Raw genomic sequence first — 24,141 nt, forward strand, 5'->3', positions numbered from 1 at the left:
ACTACATCATACCAGACTGGTAATGTTATCTCTCTGTCACTACAACATACCAGACTGGTTCTGTTATTTCTCTGTCACTACATCATACCAGACTGGTTCTGTTATATCTCTGTCACTACATCATACCAGACTGGTAATGTTATCTCTCTGTCACTACAACATACCAGACTGGTTCTGTTATTTCTCTGTCACTATATCATACCAGACTGGTTCTGTTATCTCTCTGGAGCTCAAGACTGAAGTTCACTCTGGTGCTGCTCATGTTGCTGTAGCAGACAATGGTGAGCACGCTGAACTTCTTTGCCACGGCTATCGTCCGCACTGCCTTGTTGTCATCATAGAAGGCTCCCTTTAGCGTGAAATTATTCACTAACAGACTCGTAAGATTGAAGTATCCGTACGCTAAACCTGAAATCAATTTTTTTTTTTAGAATTAAGAACAATTTAGAATTCCTTAAATCGTTATTTATTTGTAAGAGGTAATTTATTGACTAAAAGACTTGTCAGATTGAAGTGTCTGTAGGCTAAACTTGAAAACAAATTATGCATTATCTTATCCCTTTGCCACTTAGATACGTATTTTAAAGCATTTGTAGTCCCTTAGAAAGTTAAATTCAATTAAAGGCCTTTTTTACTAGATCCAAGTATCAGTTCCAACCCTCAGATACTGATGAGAAGCAAACAGCATAAAACCTTAACAAACTGCGAGTAACTCTTTTTTTTTTGTCAAATGTTAGTTGCATTATAATATTTAGTAAGCAATTATTGACCAAGAGACTCTTAAGATAAAAGTATCTGTAGGCTAAACCAGAAACAATTTTTTTGTAGAAACCAGACAATCTTAATTAAGTCATTTTCATCACCACTTAAAGGTCGCAGTGGTGTAGGATATGGTATCGGCCTAGCAGTGGTGTAGGATATGGTATCGGCCTAGCAGTGGTGTAGGATATGGTATCGGCCTAGCAGTGGTGTAGGATATGGTATCGGCCTAGCAGTGGTGTAGGATATGGTATCGGCCTAGCAGTGGTGTAGGATATGGTATCAGCCTAGCAGTGGTGTAGGATATGGTATCGGCCTAGCAGTGGTGTAGGATATGGTATCGGCCTAGCAGTGGTGTAGGATATGGTATCGGCCTAGCAGTGGTGTAGGATATGGCATCGGCCTAGCATTTGGAAAGTCATGGGTTCAATCCACACTGTGGAAGCCTTCTTTAGATTTCCCACATAGACACCAAGTACTGGTTCTAGTACTTGGAAACAGACTCAAGAGCGTTTCAAATAAGCCGTAGGTTTTCTATGCAATAGAGTTAAAATTAATAGGTTTTAACTATTTATTTGTCAAATATCAGTTGCATGAGAATATATACTAAGCAGAGACCAATGCCGCCCATCTCACCTGCAGGCAGAGTGTATTCGGACACATCTGGAGTCAGCATCATGCCATGAAGGTTGAAGTAGCGGGAAGTGCCACAGTCCCCGGCATCAAAACCACACTCCAGTACATTGCAGGCCTGAAAATATGGAATTCTTCTTCATACTGAAAATTCAGTAACAGATTGATGAAACTCTTATCTTATTGATTAGATTACGTAAACAAAGCTTGAGACTTTCACTCTTTTTTTTCTAAAAATACAGTAGACTCTGCCAATACCGGACTCTCTGAATACCGGAACTCTCCCGATTCCGGACGGTCGGGCCAGTCCCGTATTTTCTCCTTCTATTTCTTTGTTAAAAAATGTTGAATAAACCGAACTCTCTGAAAACCGGAAACCGGACGGGTATCTCCGTAAATTTGGTCATTTTCAACGTAAAATACATTGAGTATACCGGACAGTCTAAATTCTCAAGATGCCCGAGGCGTAAAAATAACAATACCTAGTCAGCACAGCGAGTGCGGTGTCACACATTTTGCTCGCGCAATTATCGATAATCGGATTAAACATACCATAAAGGTGTCAAGTCATTACCGCGCTATGGGAGTGCGATTAAGTAATGTAAAACAAACTGTGAATGTCTATAATAGACTCGCGGTAACACCAAGAAGTGATTGACTCGATCGTTTTATTAATTATTTATTATCGCCTATGATAAACAATTTAATTAAAAAATTAATGCATGCCGTTGCGACGATCACTTTCTTGTGATCTTCTCGGTTATTTTAAAAGATCTTATAGCCACGTTTTTAACATAAAGGAGAAATGTGCTTTCAAGCAAAGAGTGATCTTGGACTTTTTCGTGAAATCGTAAACTTCAAGAATTAGTAGGTTTTGAGATTATGAATATCTTAAAAAATATCTTAAAAAATAATTATGACTCTGTTGTTTGCTTGTGTGTATGTTTAATGATAATAAATCAAGTATCTACAAAAATCTTATTTGTGTCGTCACTCGCCTATATGACAAATGCCACGTACGTACATGTTTAAAGCACCAGGCTCACTTTGGGATTAATCAGAACAAGTCGGTATGGAATATTTTTTGCTTTTAATCGATTAAAAACACATTTTTTAAGAATGCAATAAACATCATCAGTACCTGCGTACAGTTATCACAAGGTACATGTAAATTTATATGGTTTGTTTTATTTTTATGTGATTCTGTACACAATGCATACCATGTATATTTCGGCAATATGCAAACTCTTGGTAAACCGGAACTCTCTGAAAACCGGACGATCAGGCCTGTCCCGAGACCGTCCGGTTTACAGAGAGTCTACTGTACTTGTATTTGTAACGTATACCTCAAAAACTGAAAGAAGTTCCTAATATTTTATTATAATATAAAAAATAGTATATTTTTAACAAGATTAAACATGATATATTTATCTTCTTTTAAATGAAATCCTGCTTGAAGACTTAGTGCCAAAACTTTACAACTCATACAAATTTCAGTTCTGTTTGTAAACACTGTGTGATGAACTTCAATATCTGCAATGGCAACATATTGCAAACCTCTGGAGTAAATGCTTAAAGTATACGCCAATCATATCTTTTATCAAAATTATCTAAATAAGTTACACAAAAAGATTTTGACCAATACCTATTTAATGCTTTATTTGCTGTATAATAAAAGTTTTTAGTGAATAAATATTTATAATTGTTTATATAGCTGAGGTCCTTTTAAAATGACTAAAATATTTTATGTGTGTTGGGGCTTTAACTGGACTGCAAAACTTTACAGTGATCAAACATTTATGTCTACAAAGTGTTATTTGATATAACAGCATACTTACTGTATCGCAGTACCTGTCAGCTATCCAGTTATTGGCACAACCAGAATGGCAATAGCCTTCAATAAAAACAAACATGAGAATAACAAATCATTGCAAACTTGCTTGAATGTTTATTATTATCATGATCATCATCATCATTACCACCACAATAATAATAATTATCACAACCACAACCTCATCTTCCTCATCACAAATGCAACCACCACCATCATAACCATTTCAATCATCACCATAAACTTTATTATCACCCCAACCCCCACAATCACCATTATGAAACGTACCCTATACAGCAACAATAAGTAAACCTTTTCACCTGTTGCACGAGTATCTCCATGCCAGCTCCCTGCCCAACCTCCCTGGTGATGAGCATTAGGGTTGGTACCTACAATACAATTTAATACATTTTATAAGAAAAACATATTTTGAAAAAAAGAAACAATCAAATACATGTTTGTGCTATTGCAATCATCAGAAATTGAAATTTCAAGTGTTTTTTTTCCACCTTCATCATACCAATATAAACCTTAAATCGAAGTAAACAGTAAAAGGCACGTTAAATGTATTGTAATGACATGAAGTTTGAATTTCTTCAAAACAAACAAAACTCGTTCGTAGCATATTTATTTTCAAGGTCCAAAATGCCTTTCAGCATCTTTCAATTAGAATAGCACACTCATTTATAATTCCATTTAACCAAATTTTAAGTCAAATTCCTGAAAGCTTATTTCTATATAAAACCATAAAAAACAAGATTATTGCCAATCAATATATGTCCCCTACCAGCTCCACCAATGTCAGATTTTTTTTATTTGTTGCCATAGCAACCAGAATACTTGACGTAGAAACAAAAGTAACGTAAAAGACGTGCATAATCTCCATATTGCCATCTGACCATGTTTCAAGTTTCGTGAAAAAATATGAAGAGCTGTGAAAGTTATCGCAGGATCCAGAAAAGTTTGACAGACAGACAGACTCACAGACAGATGCACAGAACGCAAACAATAAGTCCCCTCCGGTGAAACCAGTAGGGCACAAAAAGCACTTGCATGATCAAACTTCCAATGTAAAATGCTTCACTGGTCTCAAATCAGACGCTATTTCTAATACGAATAATTACTTAAATGCGCACATGAGGATTTTAATGAGGTTTACAAATGTAATTTTATATTTATTAAGTTGTTTACGGGATACAGTTCTGAACAAAGACAACCTGAATAGTGCATAAACAAATAATGATCTGCAGGAATTTGGTTGGTCAAATTTAGGTTCATTATTTTGCAAGTTTTAATATGAGTCGGGTTCTGAGAAAACTGGGCTTAATGCATGTGCGTAAAGTGTCGTCTGAATTGCCTGTGCAGTCCACACAGGCTAATCAGGGACGACACTTTCCGCTTTTATTACATTTTTGGTTTAAATGAAGTCTCTTCTTAGCAAAAATCCAATTTAGGCGGAAAGAAGCGTCCCTGATTAGCCTGTGCCGACTTCACAGGCTAATCTGGGACGACACTTTACGCACATGCATTATGCCCAGTTTTCTCAGAACGCGACTCATATTTTTCCCAAATGACTGCCTTATATTATCCAATTGAAGGTTTGCAACGAAAAAAACACATCAAATTGAAGACAAGATTCTCAATTTAATGGTATTTGTGAGCAAAAAATACAATGCAACAATTTGAGTCAAACCGACCCATTATTCCTAATCCAAGGGCATAAACCCCATTCCAAAAATGGTGAAAAAACATTGATCTGGCTGAACATTTCTTTCATCAACCCAATCACAAGCGAGGCAATCAACTCACCATCACAGTCGCCTGCATCCCACTCGCACTCAGAGACATTGCACGCCTTGTCACAGTAGCCGTCCCGTATCCAGCTCTGGGGGCAGCCCTCGTTACAGTTGGGAACCGGCCAGGTCAGGTATACCTAACGTTCACAGCCAGACCACAAAAGGTCAACATTCAAAATGCAGAGTCAAGTAAGCCTGAACATTAACAATTGCCCAAATATGTCTCAATTTACTGTATTACATACTACATCACAACCGTTTCCCAGACTGTATTACATACTACATTACAACCCGTTTCCATGATAATCTCAAATAACTGTATTACATACTGGTACTACATTACAACCTGTGTCCCAGATAATCTCAAATTACTTCATTACATACTACATTACAACCCATCGCCCAAATAATTTCAATTTACTCACTGTATTAAATACTACATCACAACCAGTTTCACTGAGCAAGGCTCATACTAAGACAAATCACAATTTACCTTTTGACCAGAGCTGTGGGAGTAGAAATCATCAGGCCACACCTCCTTGCCAAACATGACATCATCGTTCATGTAGACAAACTTGTCTGAGAGACCTGGAATGCGATGAAGATTGCTCTCAATAGCAGGAGAGCTGAAGGTTGGCAGATGACTCTCGTTGGCGAATATTTCCTAGAAAGAAAGTTTACTTGAGTGTTGCTCTGGGAAAACTGTGCTCTATGCATGTGTGTACAGTGTTGTCCCAGATTAGCCTGGGAAAACTGTGCTCTATGCATGTGTGTACAGTGTTGTTCCAGATTGCTCTGGGAAAACTGTGCTCTATGCATGTGTGTACAGTGTTGTCCTAGATTAGCCCACACAGGCAAATCAGGGAAAACACTTTCCGCCTAAACTGGATTTTTCGTTTAAGAGAGACTTCCTTTTAATGAAAAATTCCATATTAACAGATAGTGTGGTCCATAATAAGCCTGTGCAGACTCTACAGATGACACTTAATTCATGTGCATAAAGCCTAGATTTCCCAGTAAAAGGCTCAATTTGTTTTCACAAATTTACAAGTAGGAAATTAATGGTCAAAGACAAAAAATTCTCGGCTTATGTAACCTTTAAAACATTGTATAATTACAAGGGTAAAACAAATGGTTAAAAAGATTATTGCTGATGAACCTTTTCCTAAAAAAAGTATTTAACATATATACTTTGTGATATGATTGTTGGTGTTTAAATATTTTTTTTTGAGTCATTACAAAGCTTTTGGATGACATTTTAAAGTTAACATATCTTACAAATAACATTAATATATAAGATAACACCCTAAGTTGTAGAATTTCAACAAATATTTACATAACATCCATTAAAAAAAATCAACATTGAGTAAATTAATTCCTCTTTGACACAAAACAAAACTTTTTGTAAAACAAGAGGGCCTGAAAGGCCCAAAGTCGCTCACCTGAGATAACAATATATTATTGGGACAAATCTTCTGATCAAGTTTCACGAAGATCGGAAAATAAATGTGGCCTCTAGAGTGTTAACAAGGTTTTACTACAGCCATATAAGGAAAAATGCCCCGCCCCCTGGCAGCCATGTTTTTCAACCAACCGGCATCATTTTTGAACTCTTCAAAGATATTATCAGGATAAATCTTCTGACCAAGTTTCATGAAGATTGGACAGTAAATGTGGCCTCTAGAGTGTTAACAAGATTTTACTATAGCCATATAAGGAAAAATGCCCGGCCCCTTGGAAGCCATTTTTTTCCAGCAAACATAATTATTTTCAAACTCATCCAAGATATCATTGAGACCAATCTTCTGACCAAATTTCATGAAGATTGGACAATAAATGTGGCCTCTAGAGTGTTAACAAGGTTTTACGATAGCCATGTATAGCTATATAAGGAGAAATGCCCCGCCCCTGGTGGCCATGTTTTTAAAGCAATCAAAACCATTTTCAAACTTATCCAAGATATCATTGGGACAAATCTTCTGACCAAGTTTCACGCAGATCAGACAATAAATGTGGCCTCTAGAGTATTAACAAGATTTTACTATAGCCATATATAGCCATATAAGGAAAAATGCCCAACCCCTTGGCAGCCATGTTTTTCAAGCAAACATAACCATTTTCGAACTCATTCAAGATATCATTAAAACCAATCTTCTGACCAAATTTCATGAAGATTGGACAATCAATGTGGCCTGTAGAGTGAACAAGGCAAATGTTGACGTCGCACAACTGACAACGCACGACAGACAACGCACGATGGACAATGCACGACGGACAAACGGCGATCACAAAAGCTCTTCATGAGCACTTTAAGTTCAGGTGAGCTAAAAAAATATGACAGGAAGATGAAAATAGTTCTCAAATCAAATTTACCTCATGAGTTACTATTGAAACGTGAGGGTTCTCCAAGTTGAGCCAATATGGCAGCTGCCCATTAGTTACGATGAACACATGTCGCACCCATGGAGCAAACCTCTCCAGTGATCTTAAAGAGTATCGCAACTCCTCATTGTCCTCAAATCGACTTGCAGAGATGTCCTCATCACGTGCAAACTGAAATAGCACAGAGATCTGGTTATGAGAGAAAAGTCTATGGGCCGTGCTCTGTGAAAGGCAGTTTAATGCATGAGCCATCCCAGATAAGCTTGTGCAGTCTGCAAAGGCTTATCAGGGACTACAATTTTCACTTTTATGATATTTTTCGTTTCAAGAAAGTTCTTCTTGGCAAAAATCTAGTTTAGGCAGAAAGTGTTATCCCAGATTAGCCTGTGCATACTGCAAAGGCTAATCTGGGATGACACTTAACGCACATGCATTAAACCTCTTTTTCACAGAGCGCGGCTCAAGGTTTTCCTTTTCATCCTTAACTTTTAATCTAATGAGGTTCCAATGGATGATCTTTGATAATTGACGAGTAGCAAATGGGGGAATGTTTGTCTTCATGAGCATTCAGTCAATTTAATTGTTCTTACTAAGAATATATTGTAATTTTTCTATGGATGCTGGATCCGTGATATTTAAGCAAACACATTAACCGTAACCTATGTGTGTAGTTCATGTCGGCTTTAGATTTAACAACAAATAGTAAACCTGGTACACTTTTAAACAATTACTGAAAAACACTTATTACTATAATTATCAAAAGGTTTCCTTATACTATATCAATAAATTGTAAACTGTGTAACTATAGAACATTATTCTCCCTACTTACATCTCTCAGGTCCCACACAAAATGGGCCGGGCTCAATGTAGGCTCCTTGCCATCAATAGTAAAGTTGGTCTCCTAGAAAATAACAGAAATGATTTTTTTTTGACAATTTTAACAAATATCTTTCCTCAGTCACTAAAAAAATCAAATTAATTATTCCGAGACTTAAATGACAAAATAAACTTTGGGTACTTGATGCTAAAAAGAAGAAATTTTCAATAAAGAGATCTTCGTATACTAAGGCGATAATCTACCATCTGAGCAAATAGACATGATTCATAACACTCTTACACAAAAGCACTGTTGTCTTTTCTTGACAGACAAAAACAACATTCCATGTCAGAGTTAAATCTGAAAGGACTTGACCCAGTTGAAACCTATCTAAGCATTCACGTGTAAGTCATTTTTAGTTAATTCTATTCTTAAGTCTAAGATTGTACTGGCACTTATGGGACCACATTATAAATCAGCCATTATACAGTATTAATATAATGCTTGTTCTTTGAATGTTTACCATAATGAGCAGTTTTGAAGTCACATCACTTATCCTGGCAACTAATAACTGTCTTAAATTGAATAACAGGTAGGTGGCAATTGGCCATAATTTCATGACCAATATGATGACCAATGGCCAGGAAATGAAACAGCGATCCTTGGACATGCATTCCAGTGCACAGTAAACTGAACTCGACAGCTTGTTGATTTTTTAGCTTAAGGATAAAAGCTTAACGCTTTCACGCTCAGAAGAAAATATAAATTATTATATGCAACCAGAACAGCCTGTCAGTCACTGGTAATTAATCCTTATTGTTTTATGCTGTCGGCTGCTCATCAGTCTCTTTGAATTTGAATTGAAGCCTTTAAAACTTGAATCTAGTCAAAAACACACTTTAATTTATGTTCTAAGACACTAAAACTTGTCAAAGTGGGTATCTGAGCAGGTAAGGGTTATAAGTGATAGGTGCCACATACTGAGAGAATGTCTGCGCATTCCTTAGAGCTCTTGGCATACAACACAGCAACCCCCTTGTCTGTGTCAATCTCCAGCTGTAACAATAACAACAGCAGCATGAGGCAGAATCAATGAAACATGTTTGCAACATATCTAAACATTTTCAAATTTACCCTAATGCATGAATGTCAAGTGCTGTTACAGACTTGCCTGTGCGGTCTGCACAGAACTATCAGCGATGACACTTTCTACTTGAACAGGATTTTCATCAAGAATAGACTTCATATGTAAATACAATAAAAGTGGAAAGTATCATCCCTAATTAGCCTGACTATGGACTGCACAGGTTCATCTGGAACAACACGAGCCTGACTATGGACTACACAGGTTCATCTGGAACAACACTAGCCTGACTATGGACTACACAGGTTCATCTAGGACAACACTAGCCTGACTATGGACTACACAGGTTCATCTAGGACAACACTAGCCTGACTATGGACTACACAGGTTCATCTAGGACAACACTAGCCTGACTATGGATTACACAGGTTCATCTAGGACAACACTAGCCTGACTATGGACTACACAGGTTCATCTAGGACAACACTAGCCTGACTATGGACTACACAGGTTCATCTAGGACAACACTAGCCTGACTATGGACTGCACAGGCTCATCTAGGACAACACTAGCCTGACTATGGACTACACAGGTTCATCTTGGACAACACTAGCCTGTCTATGGACTACACAGGTTCATCTAGGACAACACTAGCCTGACTATGGACTGCACAGGCTCATCTAGGACAACACTAGCCTGACTATGGCTTACACAGGTTCATCTAGGACAACACTAGCCTGACTATGGACTACACAGGCTCATCTGGGACAACACTAGCCTGACTATGGACTACTCAGGCTCATCTGGAACAACACTAGCCTGACTATGGACTACACAGGTTCATCTGGAACAACACGAGCCTGACTATGGACTACACAGGTTCATCTGGAACAACACTAGCCTGACTATGGACTACACAGGTTCATCTAGGACAACACTAGCCTGACTATGGACTACACAGGTTCATCTAGGACAACACTAGCCTGACTATGGACTACACAGGTTCATCTAGGACAACACTAGCCTGACTATGGACTACACAGGTTCATCTAGGACAACACTAGCCTGACTATGGACTACACAGGTTCATCTAGGACAACACTAGCCTGACTATGGACTGCACAGGCTCATCTAGGACAACACTAGCCTGACTATGGACTACACAGGTTCATCTTGGACAACACTAGCCTGTCTATGGACTACACAGGTTCATCTAGGACAACACTAGCCTGACTATGGACTGCACAGGCTCATCTAGGACAACACTAGCCTGACTATGGACTACACAGGTTCATCTAAGACAACACTAGCCTGACTATGGACTACACAGGCTCATCTGGGACAACACTAGCCTGACTATGGACTACTCAGGCTCATCTGGAACAACACTAGCCTGACTATGGACTACACAGGTTTATTTAGGACAACACTAGCCTGACTATGGACTACACAGGTTCATCTAGGACAACACTAGCCTGACTATGGACTACACAGGTTCATCTAGGACAACACTAGCCTGACTATGGACTACACAGGTTCATCTAGGACAACACTAGCCTGACTATGGACTGCAAAGCTCATCTAAGACAACACTTGCCTGACTATGGACAGAGGCGTATTTAGGTGGGGGGCTAGGGGGCTAAAGCCCCCCCATCTGGCTGGAAAGATACGATTTTTGTTTTTCAAATGAGCCCCTTATAGTTTCAATCCACTGGTGTATTTCTTGTCATATGCCCCTAATTAAGCCATAAACAGCTGTCAATTTGTGTGATCAGCCCCCAGGCATGTGTACAGATGATCTAACCTTCGCCAGCTTAACTGCACGCTTCACTGACTGTAAGTGATAAGCTACTCTATTTGATAAGCTATAGGTAAATGTTTACAAATGGCTCATTAATTTTTCGGTAAGTTTCTTTGATGAATTTAAAGGGGCCTTTTCACAGATTTTGGCATGTATTTGAAGTTTGTCATTAAATGCGTTATATTGATAAATGTTAACATTGGGTCTAAAAATCTCCAATAAAAAAAACAAGAATACAATTTAAGACTTAAAAAAAATTAAACCTCAATGGGACTCGAACCACTGACCCCTGGAGCCATGGAGCAAAAGTCTACCGCTCTATCATCATTCGACCATCCGCATTGAAAGAACTTGAAATAAAGAGTGTTGTTAAAATGTTATTTTTATAATTTGTAAAAAAGGTTTATCAATGACTTTGCCTTATATGACAGTTTTTGAACCACAAGACTCAACAAGATAATAATAATATGATTACAACTAAGTTTGATAAATATCTACCCATACAAGAGGGTGACTTAGTAGGATATCCAACATGGTTAATCAGGAGGTCCACCCATCTAACACTGTTAACAATTTCTGGATAAAGATTATGTCTCCCACCACTTTAGTGGTGTGAGAGACATTTGATTTACCCCTGTGTGTCTGTCACACTTGATGTCTGAACTAAAGTTCTTGTTTGTTTTACATGCACTTTTATCATGCAAAATGCTGATAAGTTAGCATAAAATTGCGTCATTTCAAGGTGCCATTTAAAAAAAAAATCGACGACAGCAGGGGACACCCCTCCCGCACCCTCCCCCATTCGACAACATGGTTAATTAAGAGGTCCATCCATCTAACTCTGTTAACATTTCTGGATAAAGAATATGACTCACACCACTTTAGTGGTGTGAGAGACATTTAATTTACCCCTGTGTGTCTGTTTGTCTGTCACACTTGATGTCTGAACTAAAGTTCTTGTTTGTTTTTATCATTCAAAATGCTGATAAGATAGCATGAAATTGCGTCATTTCAAGGTGCCATTAAAAAAAAAATCAACGACAGGAGGGGACACCCCTCCCGCACCCTCCCCAGTTCAGCCCCCCCTCTGAACATTTTCTGGATACGCCTCTGATGGACTGCACAGGCTCATCTGGGACAACACTTTCCATACATGCATCATAAGCCTAGTTTTCCCAGTGAAAGGCTCAAATAATGTTGCCCACACTAAACAATCTTAAACCTTCTTGATCTGATTGCACAATTTTAAACACATTTAAAATTATGTTCGCAAGCTAAATGACCCTAACCTTCTCAATCCTGTTTCTGTGTTTCTCAGGTAGTTTCTGCCGAAGTTCCTCAACCGTTAGTGTGTGAGGGAATCCCAACATAAGGATCTGATCGTGTAACTCTATGGCGTTCGGAATCTTTCCATCGGACGTCTGGTTATAAGAGAATAAAACGGATGTGAAAGTATTGCAGTTCCCAGATAAAACAAGAGATGTGTTTGTCAGAAACACAATGCCCCCTATTGCTCTGCTTTGAAGCCATATATTTGACCTTTGGCCTTTCACCACTCAAAATGTGCAGCTCCATGAGATACACATGCATGCCAAATATCAAGTTGCTATCTTCAATAATGCAAAAGTTATTGCAAAACTTTAACCAACTTTGGGACACACACAATGAATGAATGACAGACAGACAGGCAAAAAACAATATACCCCCAATCTTTCTATCCGGGGGCATAAAAAGCAGCTCTATTGCATTCTTATGGTTGCTAAAAATGTCCTCATTTCCAGTGTTTACTAATTTTTTCTTTTATTTGACTCAGTGACCTTGTTTTTTACCCTATGTGACCCACTTTTGATTAGCTGAGATATCATATGACGAATGTTCTGACCTTTTTCATGAAGATTGGACAATAAATGTTTCTTAAATTTGACTTTGTCTCCTAGTTTTTTACCCAATGTGACCCAATTTTAAACTTTGCTAAAATATAATTAAGACATATGTTCAGACCAACTTTGATGACATGACAAGATATGTTGACCAAGTTTTGTACCCCAACATCAATTAGTTATGAACTCACATGTTATATTATTTGGGTATGTTTTTGACCAAGTTTCATAAAGATTGGATTTTTGAGTTTTAAAGCTTTTTCTTGAATTTCAACTACTTTTTGACCCCACATCGTTTTTTAGTTTGCAACTGATTGGGAGAATGTTCTGACCAAGTTCTATGAAGATTGGGAAATAAATGTAACCTCTATAGTGTTCCAATTATTTTTCTTTATTTTAAACATACCCAGTATTGAACTCCGCAGGTTTATTGGGATAATTGTTTACTAAGTTACATGAAGATTTGGAAATAAATGTGGCCTCTGGGGTGTCCAATAGAAAAATACTGATGACAGACAACACACATGCAAAAAAGCAATCACAAAACCACAACATGAGAAGGTTAAACAAACAAGGTAGTGTAGATGAAGAAAACAGTTTAAATCACAAAGAAGCATAAAACATTATTTCAATGTCATACCCTGTCTTCCCACATTCATAATATTGCAATATTAAGACGTCTGACAATAGAGACAAAAAATGTAATGTACATTTTAAATTATCAGACAGTTTTGACACTTCTGAATTAGAATGCAACTTGGTAAAAAACAATAACTGGTTCTGTTCATTTTAACAGACTAATTAAAAAAAAGAAAAGAAATGCAATTGGAAATATATTCTACACTTATTTCAATACACAATTATCCAGTAGATGTGACAGCATCAAACTCACAATATATCCCTGGATAATTGATGTGTTCTGCCATTTAATCAGTAGTGTACGGTTGACGATGTCGGCCGCTGAAATATGTAAGGGGATACAATTTCACAACAGTTCTGACACAAAAAATTGCTTATATACCATGAACTAATTGTAACACATTATAAAACAACTTACATAGAATGTTAAGTTTTCCTTGGAACAAGATGGTGAGATGTCAATTACCTGAGACCTGAAGTGTTCTGTGCAGCTTGTGATGTTTATGGAACCCAGTTACAACTAACCATGTGTGACATCATGAGAGCCAATTTTCTGAGCATGTTGCTTGATGATTTGGCCAAAAATTTGACTCTTTACGTGTTCAAAATGTTGTACTGTAGCCATAAAAGAAGAACGTGACACCCCCCTCTTTTAGAATGTTCAGGCAGTTGCACCTCCCATGCAGCAATGTATTCAAAGGAACAGAACCATTGTCGAATTTGTCCCAGATTTAATTAATCCAAATGTTTTGAGAAAGTTTTTTTTATAACTACAGATTGGTCAAAGTGCGTATCTGAGTGACAAAGGTTTAATCAGATATCAATCAACAAACCTTGGTCCCTGTCAGCGAATGCCACAACTGTGTAGTTATTCAAATCCAAGGGCGAGGTCACCTGGGTCAAGGCCATAGCCCTATGGAATTCTGGGTGCATGACCTTCAACAAGGTTAAGGTGACATTGCCTGACAACCCAGGGCTAAGAACAACCATATTGTTGCGGACACAATTACTGAACACGCATTTTACCTCACTGGAAATACAAGAAGAAAGAACATAATAAACAATTAATGCTTAATACAAAGCATGCAGAATTCAGGTCCATAGCTTTTTAAGTGTTTGATTATATTTTTTTCAAGACATCTAAGTTTAATTGGTGAAACAAATCAATATAAAAAATCACTTGTTATTACATTCTGTTTGGCATTTAATTTACATAGGTAAATTAATCTTGAATTTCAAGTGAAGATATTATGAAAACAAATATAGTTAACATGATTTCATGCCCATTTTCAAACCTTATAAATAGAAGCTGAATTACCAAACAAGTATGTACTTTTTTATGTTAATAATAATAAAAATAGTCATATAACCATCTTAAACAGCAAAGCATCCAAAATGGAAGTGTATAGTTTAAAACAGTGCATGTGTATGAATTAGTAACTATAAAAACCATGCCTTATCGGTACAGCATTGTGCTTTTACAAAATGTTATCCAAAACAAAGGGAAATTTAACAACAAAAAATAAGCACTTGAATGCTTTCTTTCTACATAGGCCTAATATATTCATGTAGCGCAGTGATTCAGATTGGACCCACTTTTCTCAGGACAGGTGCGCTAAATGGTCAATTTATTTTCAAGACATTTTTTCCAAAATAATGAAAAAAAAACTTTAAGACTGTTTTTCTGTCGTAAAACAAAAAGAAAACTGGACAAAGCTAATACGATTTTAATTCAGATAGCACTTATTTATAGACTTGGGAGAGTTCGATTAAGATTTTATGGTTCAAACAATTTCCTAGACACAGCTCATATCTATGTCTATAAGGCCTCTTTAAATGGGAAGATCCTTTTAGGCTTGCCATAGGTTCTGATCTTCATTATCATGTTCAGTGTGTCAGATTTAAGCATGTTTCTCAAGGCTATTATTTTTATATTGAACCCAAAATCTCCTTTCACAGCCTGCCCTGTTTACTAGACATAGGATGGCAAGACTGGCCAACTTCAATAGGTTAGGAAATAGTTCATTATGAAACTTCATTATTTAGTGCAGAATGTTAAGAAAGAATCTTGATGTGTAAATCATGTGAGGCTATGTGCAAGCATTAAGCACTGTTCATAATTATTAATGATGACAAATCAACGTGTGAATTTAATTTAAGATTAAATGTAACAAGTACTGGTAAAAAGATGGCTACCTCCAGATTTCATTAAACCAATATTTAAATTCAGAACTTTGATTCAGTTCACTAAATCCTAAAAATTCAACTTTCGCTAAATAGCATTTACAGTGAATCATTGATCCCTTCAAAATTTAGCTTCCTTTACCCAAATGAATTAAAACTATTTCTTCAGCCAGCCAACACAAACCACTGTACTCAATAAAAGGCAAAGTATTTTTATTATAACTTTCCAAGCATCTGTTTGTATACTTTGGACAAAAAACACTCAGTGGTTTGATCGTCCAAAAGACTTGACTTGCTGCTCAAAATAAGGTACTGGTCACAAGTCAGACAAACAGATTATTTGTCAGCAAGATAGGAGCACTGGGCTTAATAACTTCGATCATTTGCAAACTTTATGCTTAATAAGCTGAAGGGGTGATCCAATCTGAATCCCTGTATCAGTGTATGCCTTGCTTCTAACCAACACCATGATAGTCTAGGATGTATTAAGATGAGCCACTGGGAGACCTGGGATGAATGCATGTGCCTAAAGTGCAGTCTGCAAAGGACAACACTTTCCTATAAGCCTGGATTTTTTTGTTACTGCTCTTCTAAAGAAAAATCCAGTCTAGGCAGAAAGTGTGTTTTGCACAGGCTAATCTGGGACAACACTTTAGGCACAAGCGTTAAGGCTAGTTTTTCCAGAGATGGGTTCATATTACTCTAGCCACATACTCATTGCTTTCAACTTACAAGTACATGGTATATGATGCATTAAATATTGATCATAGCATTATTTTACATGGTGCAGTAATAACATTTCCGCTGTAAGACCCATGTTTGCACAGACCCATTGGAATATCAAACATCAACACTGGACTCAAAATCATGAAACCTGGTTTCTTTAGTACGATACGCAATCAAACCAAAAGCTGTTTTAAGATACAATATAGCTTTGCTTGCATCAAATGTGGACACAACTTAATCTCTGCTTTAATAATGAAGACTTACATTTAAGATCATGTTGGATTCAATTATTTATTTTTTACAATTTAATTTAAACAAACCATGCTCAGTGTACAGGTGCATATTATCAAATCAATGGTTAAATCACTCATTCAAATTCTTTTGAGCTGTAACAAAAGGGCCAAAAAGGTCGCTCACCTGAGAACCATTACACAAATCAAACTGTTTTAAGCATCTTTTGTGATGTATGTTTAATAAAAATGTGGTCTCTGACATTGCTTTTTAACCAAAATAATATTTGAACACTGCTGAAATATCATAAAAACAAAGATTTTAATACAGCAGTATGCTGATTGGCCAAAACCGAAAATATGAAACTTTTATAGTGTTCATTAGATGGACAACTGCCCATTCCCTCTTTGTTATATTTTTCAACTAACTGGAACCATTTTGTGGACAGGGCTGAGATATCATGACTAAGTTTCATGACAATTTAGGACATAGTAAATCTTCTAGATTGTTCAAAAGGTTTCACAAAAGCTTATATAGAAAACTGCCCCGCCCACTGATGACCATGTTTTTCACTGGACCATTTTAAAACTTGGTAGAGATATAATTAGAACATGCTTCTGAACAAAAATTATTGATAATTAACTAAATATATAACTTCTAGAGTGTTCACAAGCTTAAAATTATTATATAATTTGATAATTTGACGTACCATTTACTTTCGCTTATAAGACACATTTTTAAAGCTTAAAGTTATAAGTTACAGTGGGGGTCTCGTCTTATAAGCGAGATACTGGTGAAAATAAATGAAATTTCTAAAAAAATTGAGTTTACTGGGCTCACACTCACCAGCAAAATTGGACACTTGTCAGTTGTTTTGAATCATCGCAGCAGCCATTTGCATTTTCTCTAGTCTGTATAGGCCATACTGTGTACCGGAACGCTATGTTCAGTCACAGATATACTTGTAATCAAATGTATCGTAATTGATTTTGCTGTCTTTTATTTCTAATTTTCATTTTGTTATTTTAGGGGCGTAAAACGTTATCTTGTCCGTGATTATACTTGAAAAGTTTGTATCACCCGATTGTCTGCGTGTGACGGCATTAATTGTCAATTAAATTGGCCATTAGAGTATACGTGGGAAAGCGGTGACACGATGCCAAAGATGCCAAAAACAACAGCAAAATCAGTTCTCAGTTTGAAACTGTCAATGGTTAAATAAACACGCTGCCTATTACAAGTGCTACTTGAAAAGTTTGTATCACCTGATCGTCTGTGTGCGATGTTGTTAATTGTCAATTAAGACTTAATTAGCAATAAGAGTTACCGTCTGAAATCGGCGACTCGCCAAACATGCTAAAAACAACGGCAAATTTAGTTTGCAACTGTCAATTGTTAAATAAACACATGTATTCAGATGACCCACTAATGCCAATGACACCTCATTTATTAGGGGCCAACGACGGCTGGATCAAAGAGCGACCTCATTAAATTATCCGCGGTGGCTTTCTTCTCGACACGTGATCTCCATCTGCACTTCCGAGTCACTCTATCATGCGATTGGCTTATTTTATGAAAGTAGTAATTACCTATTTTTGATAGACATGTGGTGTAAAATTTGCATAATCAAGGTAATGAAACTAAATGATATAAAATATCTGCCTATTAGTTTTCAAAACCTATTAAACAATACAGTTATATTTACAAATTACAACTACTGGAATTGTCAAAATGATACGAAAACGTTGCAAAATTTGTATATGTTGGATCTTTTTTTAGATTTGGAAATTACTTGCAATATTTATCCTTTAAAAATATAAAATTCTTGAAGAAAAATTGATGATTTTCTCCAACCTTCTGCCGTTTTTGGGCTGATGAAAACGGAAAAATTTGATCGCGTCTTATACAGGGGTCAGTCTTAAATCCACCCATTATAAAGTCCGAAGTCTGGGTGTGTCTTATAAGTGAGGGCATCTTATAAGCGAAAGTATATGGTAGTTTTTGGACCCTTTGTAATCCAGTTTCAATCTTGGGTGAGATATTAGGTAAAATGTTCTGACCAAGTATCATTTTGATTGGGCAGTAAGTTGCGTGGCCTGTAGCCTGCTTACAAGGTTAATATTGAGAACCTACAATGGACAACACATGGTGGACAAAAAGTGATCAGAAAAGCTCATCATGAGCACAACATGCTCAGGTGGGCTCATACAAATATCACCTCATAAGAAAATGAAAAAAACACCTGGAATTGTTAAAATCAAATATGCTCCCATTATTTTATACTGAAGTCTAATGATAGTAATCATCCAATAAATAAGCAATAAAATTAACCAACACAATTTCCAAATCTTAGCTTTCTAAATTACAATGTACACATTTGCATACATGGTATTCATAGCAACAAAAGCATCATAGGATAAAGACAAAATCTTCATAACTTTATCACTTACCCGCTACTAGACTTATGTATTCTAAAGGGAAAAAACACACACAGTTCTAACAAAAATTCTTTCTAATACATGTATCTGGTTCAAACACAATACACACCAAATCTTCTAGAGTAGATAAAAGTTTACAATTTGAAAGAGAATGAAAAAATAATCTGATATGTAAAGAAACCAGTTTAAAAAAAATGTTTTTTTTCAACAAAAACATATTAACAAAACGTAGAGAAAAGAATTTATCCTTGCACAAAACAATAAAAATACACACTTTTCAATTCAACAAAAGGATATTAAAAACCTTTATAATACACTTAATTGTCAGGATTTTATCTTAAAAGATCATTTAGGTAAATATACCAGAACTCACTAGAACAATAGATTTGGGCCGTGCATGTGCATACAGTGTCGTCCTAGATTAGCCTGTGCAGTATAGTCACAGGCTAATCACTGACGAATCTTTCTGCTTTTATGCTTTTTTCGTTTTAAGTAAGTCTGTTCTAAGAAAAAATCCAGCTAAGCCCATAAAGTGTCATCCCAGATTAGCCTGTGCAGTCATGCAGTCAGCTAAGCCCATAAAGTGTCATCCCAGATTAGCCTGTGCAGTCATGCAGTCAGCTAAGCCCATAAAGTGTCATCCCAGATTAGCCTGTGCAGTCATGCAGTCAGCTAAGCCCATAAAGTGTCATCCCAGATTAGCCTGTGCAGTCATGCAGTCAGCTAAGCCCATAAAGTGTCATCCCAGATTAGCCTGTGAAGTCATGCAGTCAGCTAAGCCCATAAAGTGTCATCCCAGATTAGCCTGTGCAGTCATGCAGTCAGCTAAGCCCATAAAGTGTCATCCCAGATTAGCCTGTGCAGTCATGCAGTCAGCTAAGCCCATAAAGTGTCATCCCAGATTAGCCTGTGCAGTCATGCAGCCAGCTAAGCCCATAAAGTGTCATCCCAGATTAGCCTGTGCAGTCATGCAGTCAGCTAAGCCCATAAAGTGTCATCCCAGATTAGCCTGTGCAGTCATGCAGTCAGCTAAGCCCATAAAGTGTCATCCCAGATTAGCCTGTGCAGTCATGCAGTCAGCTAAGCCCATAAAGTGTCATCCCAGATTAGCCTGTGCAGTCATGCAGTCAGCTAAGCCCATAAAGTGTCATCCCAGATTAGCCTGTGCAGTCATGCAGTCAGCTAAGCCCATAAAGTGTCATCCCAGATTAGCCTGTGCAGTCATGCAGCCAGCTAAGCCCATAAAGTGTCATCCCAGATTAGCCTGTGCAGTCATGCAGTCAGCTAAGCCCATAAAGTGTCATCCCAGATTAGCCTGTGCAGTCATGCAGTCAGCTAAGCCCATAAAGTGTCATCCCAGATTAGCCTGTGCAGTCATGCAGTCAGCTAAGCCCATAAAGTGTCATCCCAGATTAGCCTGTGCAGTCATGCAGTCAGCTAAGCCCATAAAGTGTCATCCCAGATTAGCCTGTGCAGTCATGCAGTCAGCTAAGCCCATAAAGTGTCATCCCAGATTAGCCTGTGCAGTCATGCAGTCAGCTAAGCCCATAAAGTGTCATCCCAGATTAGCCTGTGCAGTCATGCAGTCAGCTAAGCCCATAAAGTGTCATCCCAGATTAGCCTGTGCAGTCATGCAGCCAGCTAAGCCCATAAAGTGTCATCCCAGATTAGCCTGTGCAGTCATGCAGTCAGCTAAGCCCATAAAGTGTCATCCCAGATTAGCCTGTGCAGTCATGCAGTCAGCTAAGCCCATAAAGTGTCATCCCAGATTAGCCTGTGCAGTCATGCAGTCAGTACAGCCCATAAAGTGTCATCCCAGATTAGCCTGTGCAGTCATGCAGTCAGTACAGCCCATAAAGTGTCATCCCAGATTAGCCTGTGCAGTCATGCAGTCAGCTAAGCCCATAAAGTGTCATCCCAGATTAGCCTGTGCAGTCATGCAGTCAGCACAGGCTAATCAGGGACGACACTTTCCAGTTTTATGCTTTTTTTGTTTTAAGAAAGTCTCTTCCATGACAAAATCCAGTTAAGCTGGAAAATGTCAAGTTGTGAACATTCATTAATGATTAAACCCCTTTCTCACAGAGCATGGCCTATTTGTAATGGCAAACATTTCTTAATACAAATGAATAAGTGTAAATTGCAAGATGGTCTAAATGATAAAGTTTTGGGAGAGTGGACACAATTCAATATCATAGTTATTAATGTACACTTTTATTGCATGCTTTCCGATGGTTTATAGAGAAATATCAGTGAATTAAAACTGATAATTTCATTGTTTCAAACAGTGAAAATTAACAGTGAAAATTATCTATAATTTTCACTGTTTACTGTGCAGGGTTCCCTCTGGGCTTTCAAAAGTTGTCGCCACTTACTTTCGCCAAAATTAAAAAGTTGTCGCCACACTGGGGCTACATTTGGGCAATGAAGATCATGTTATTATAATACAAACAAAAACTGAGCATTTACAGTATGTTAAAGGAATTGATTTAATAACAGTAGTATTAATAATAACAACACATTTAACATTGTTAATTAAATAAAGGCACATTCAATCAGTTGTAACTCTTGTTGATTGACACCTTCTTAGCAGCCTGAATATGTTGCCACAGTTTTGGTGCTATAGAAGCTTTGTGGTATTCTGAAAATACAAAAAGGGAAATATAATATTAATATAATACTAATAATAATCAATGAATGTGAAGTATATAAATAATATAAATGTGTGCTAGCATATGATTTACTACATAGAGCCCTTAACACAACAGTCAAATAAAATAAGCATTTGTGTATATCAAATGTCAAATTGATTTCCATGTGCTAAACTATGCTTACCTTTTTTTTAAGGTACATCCGGTAGTGAATGAATTGATAAGTGTTGAGGATATAAAGAGTTCACACAGCATAGATTGTGTGTTGGAAATCATATTGAAGGAAATGAAATTCTGATAAACAACTGTCTTTGTTTGGTTTTTGTTTGTTAGCTGGTGAACAATAGCGGTGGGAACGTTTGCATTTTGAATGAGTCTCAAAATAAGCAGCATCTAATGTTCACTTTCTAAAAGTCGTTTTACACTATGAACTTGCCATTTTGACGAGTGAAACAGCAATATGTCACCGTTTAAATAGAACCAATAGATGTAAAATGTTTTACTATTTTCTATAATTACACCGATTTTTCTAAAAACAATCGATACTTACCTTTTTGATTGTCATTGTTGTCAATTTAACGGTCTTGAATCTGATTCGAACACTGTGACAAACACTTCACATTTAAGCGCAAAGTCGGTATATTTCAATATTGCCTTATCTCTGAAGCAATAAAACTGCCGACCAATTAAGATAACTTGCAACAACACCCCAGATAATCGCAATTATCACCATAACATTCCACTTTGCGGTAGTCGGCAGTCAGCACCACGCTCCATTGATTACAGCTGTATCGCTTACACCATGGAAATCTATAGTATTACGACTGCCGTAAAGCGGCTGGTAAACACAGCGTCTTTTGTCATTTTAAGAAAATATGAACGCAGAAAAATGCCGATTTTTTTAAAATCGCCATTTACGAAATTTTGTCGCCAGATTTTTTATTTTGTCGCAATTGGCGCCAATGGCGATCGACAGCGGGAACCCTGTTACTGTGAAATGACGTCATTTGTTGACGAAATGACGTCATTATCCCAGCGAAATTCTTAAGTTAAACTCTAAAAATAATGTATATAAACGTCGAAAAAAGAGCATAAAATAAAAAGAAAATTTGTTGAATTCGGTGGAGTATCGATTTTAATTCACTCGTGATCATAAAAAAATAATATTTTCTATGCTCACTCATGAATTAAAATCGATAATACACAAAATAAAACAAATACCCTCTATTTATCTTTTAAGGATAAAAGCCTAATGGGCAGCCGACACTGCCCCACACTTACCTGGATATGTTAAGCTGGTCTTGCATTTCCAGTTTGACTCGCTTTAGGTTTCGGATCAGTTGAGGATCTGTCCCATTGACCCAGGTGTATACAACATCTATGGGTACCGGTAAGCACAACCTGGTGTTGGGTTTAATTAAATATGTTAAAGGATTGCTCATATAAATCAAAACAAGATATGCTAAAAAAACTAAATGTCCACTGACTTGCAGCAAAGTTGTCAACTTGAATGTGATGTTTGATCTCCTCATGTATACATCTTACTTTTTAAATTTTGTCAAATCTAACCAGATACAAATTTATATGATCCTTAGCATTCCAGAGATATTATGAGTATGAAAATTCATACTACATGCACAAGTGACCACCTCAAAAACAATTCTTTCAAATAAAATCATATGAACTTCAATTGTTATCTAGGTAAAAGCCTCTGCTCTGAGAGGAATGGTCTTTTACTTCCAAAAAATGATCATACAAATAAACAGGTTTGTAGACAAAGTGTTTTCTATATACTTCACTGAAACAATTAGTCTGTTTGTACCAACTGACCTATTGACCTACTGATGTACAGGTACAAATCAATAGTATTCCCGCCTTTTTGAAGGGGTGTATAATAATGCATGAAATTCAGCAAGCACAAATATCTCAACAAAAATAATTTATTTTCTGAACTACATTATAGTAGTCATCATTATTGTTATATTCAATTACATGCTAATCATAATAATAATTCAATGTTCTTTTCATTAGATAACTATATTTTAACTTTTTTACAGCGCAATTTCATTATGTTTATTTCATAAAATGCCTCTGAGAGATGTTTTGATGTTTTCTCAAACAAAATTATATCTTCAAGACTATACTATTATTGATTGCATAAACATAATACACAAGCACAGATCTCAAATAGTCGAAAATCATCATAAGTAATTACTGTATGTATGTTTAAATAGATGTTGTGGCTACAAAGTCATCACGCAATTTGCCTAACATTCATTAAAACATGTC

At 36.8% G+C, this 24,141-nt stretch overlaps 1 protein-coding gene across 2 annotated transcripts in view; it reads right to left on the bottom strand.

The window, feature by feature from the left end:
• Nucleotides 1-24,141, bottom strand: part of LOC127864660 (N-acetylglucosamine-1-phosphotransferase subunits alpha/beta-like) — a 50,448-nt gene that overhangs the window by 25,260 nt on the left and 1,047 nt on the right. Inside the window, exons 3-16 of one of the 2 annotated variants that reach the window (XM_052404503.1) lie at nt 23,134-23,253; nt 19,214-19,234; nt 14,456-14,652; nt 13,876-13,943; nt 12,393-12,524; nt 9,200-9,274; nt 8,231-8,302; nt 7,393-7,572; nt 5,513-5,683; nt 5,033-5,156; nt 3,544-3,612; nt 3,231-3,286; nt 1,396-1,510; nt 203-408 (exon numbers count right to left, since the gene is read on the bottom strand). In XM_052404503.1, coding sequence (XP_052260463.1) covers nt 203-408; nt 1,396-1,510; nt 3,231-3,286; nt 3,544-3,612; nt 5,033-5,156; nt 5,513-5,683; nt 7,393-7,572; nt 8,231-8,302; nt 9,200-9,274; nt 12,393-12,524; nt 13,876-13,943; nt 14,456-14,652; nt 19,214-19,234; nt 23,134-23,253 — 1,606 coding nt within the window. The remainder of the gene's footprint in view (nt 1-202; nt 409-1,395; nt 1,511-3,230; nt 3,287-3,543; nt 3,613-5,032; nt 5,157-5,512; nt 5,684-7,392; nt 7,573-8,230; nt 8,303-9,199; nt 9,275-12,392; nt 12,525-13,875; nt 13,944-14,455; nt 14,653-19,213; nt 19,235-23,133; nt 23,254-24,141) is intronic. The other variant, XM_052404504.1, reaches the window with a different exon arrangement.

Source organism: Dreissena polymorpha, chromosome 1 (genome assembly GCF_020536995.1).
Source record: "Dreissena polymorpha isolate Duluth1 chromosome 1, UMN_Dpol_1.0, whole genome shotgun sequence".
In the NCBI taxonomy this organism is placed as follows: domain Eukaryota; kingdom Metazoa; phylum Mollusca; class Bivalvia; order Myida; family Dreissenidae; genus Dreissena; species Dreissena polymorpha.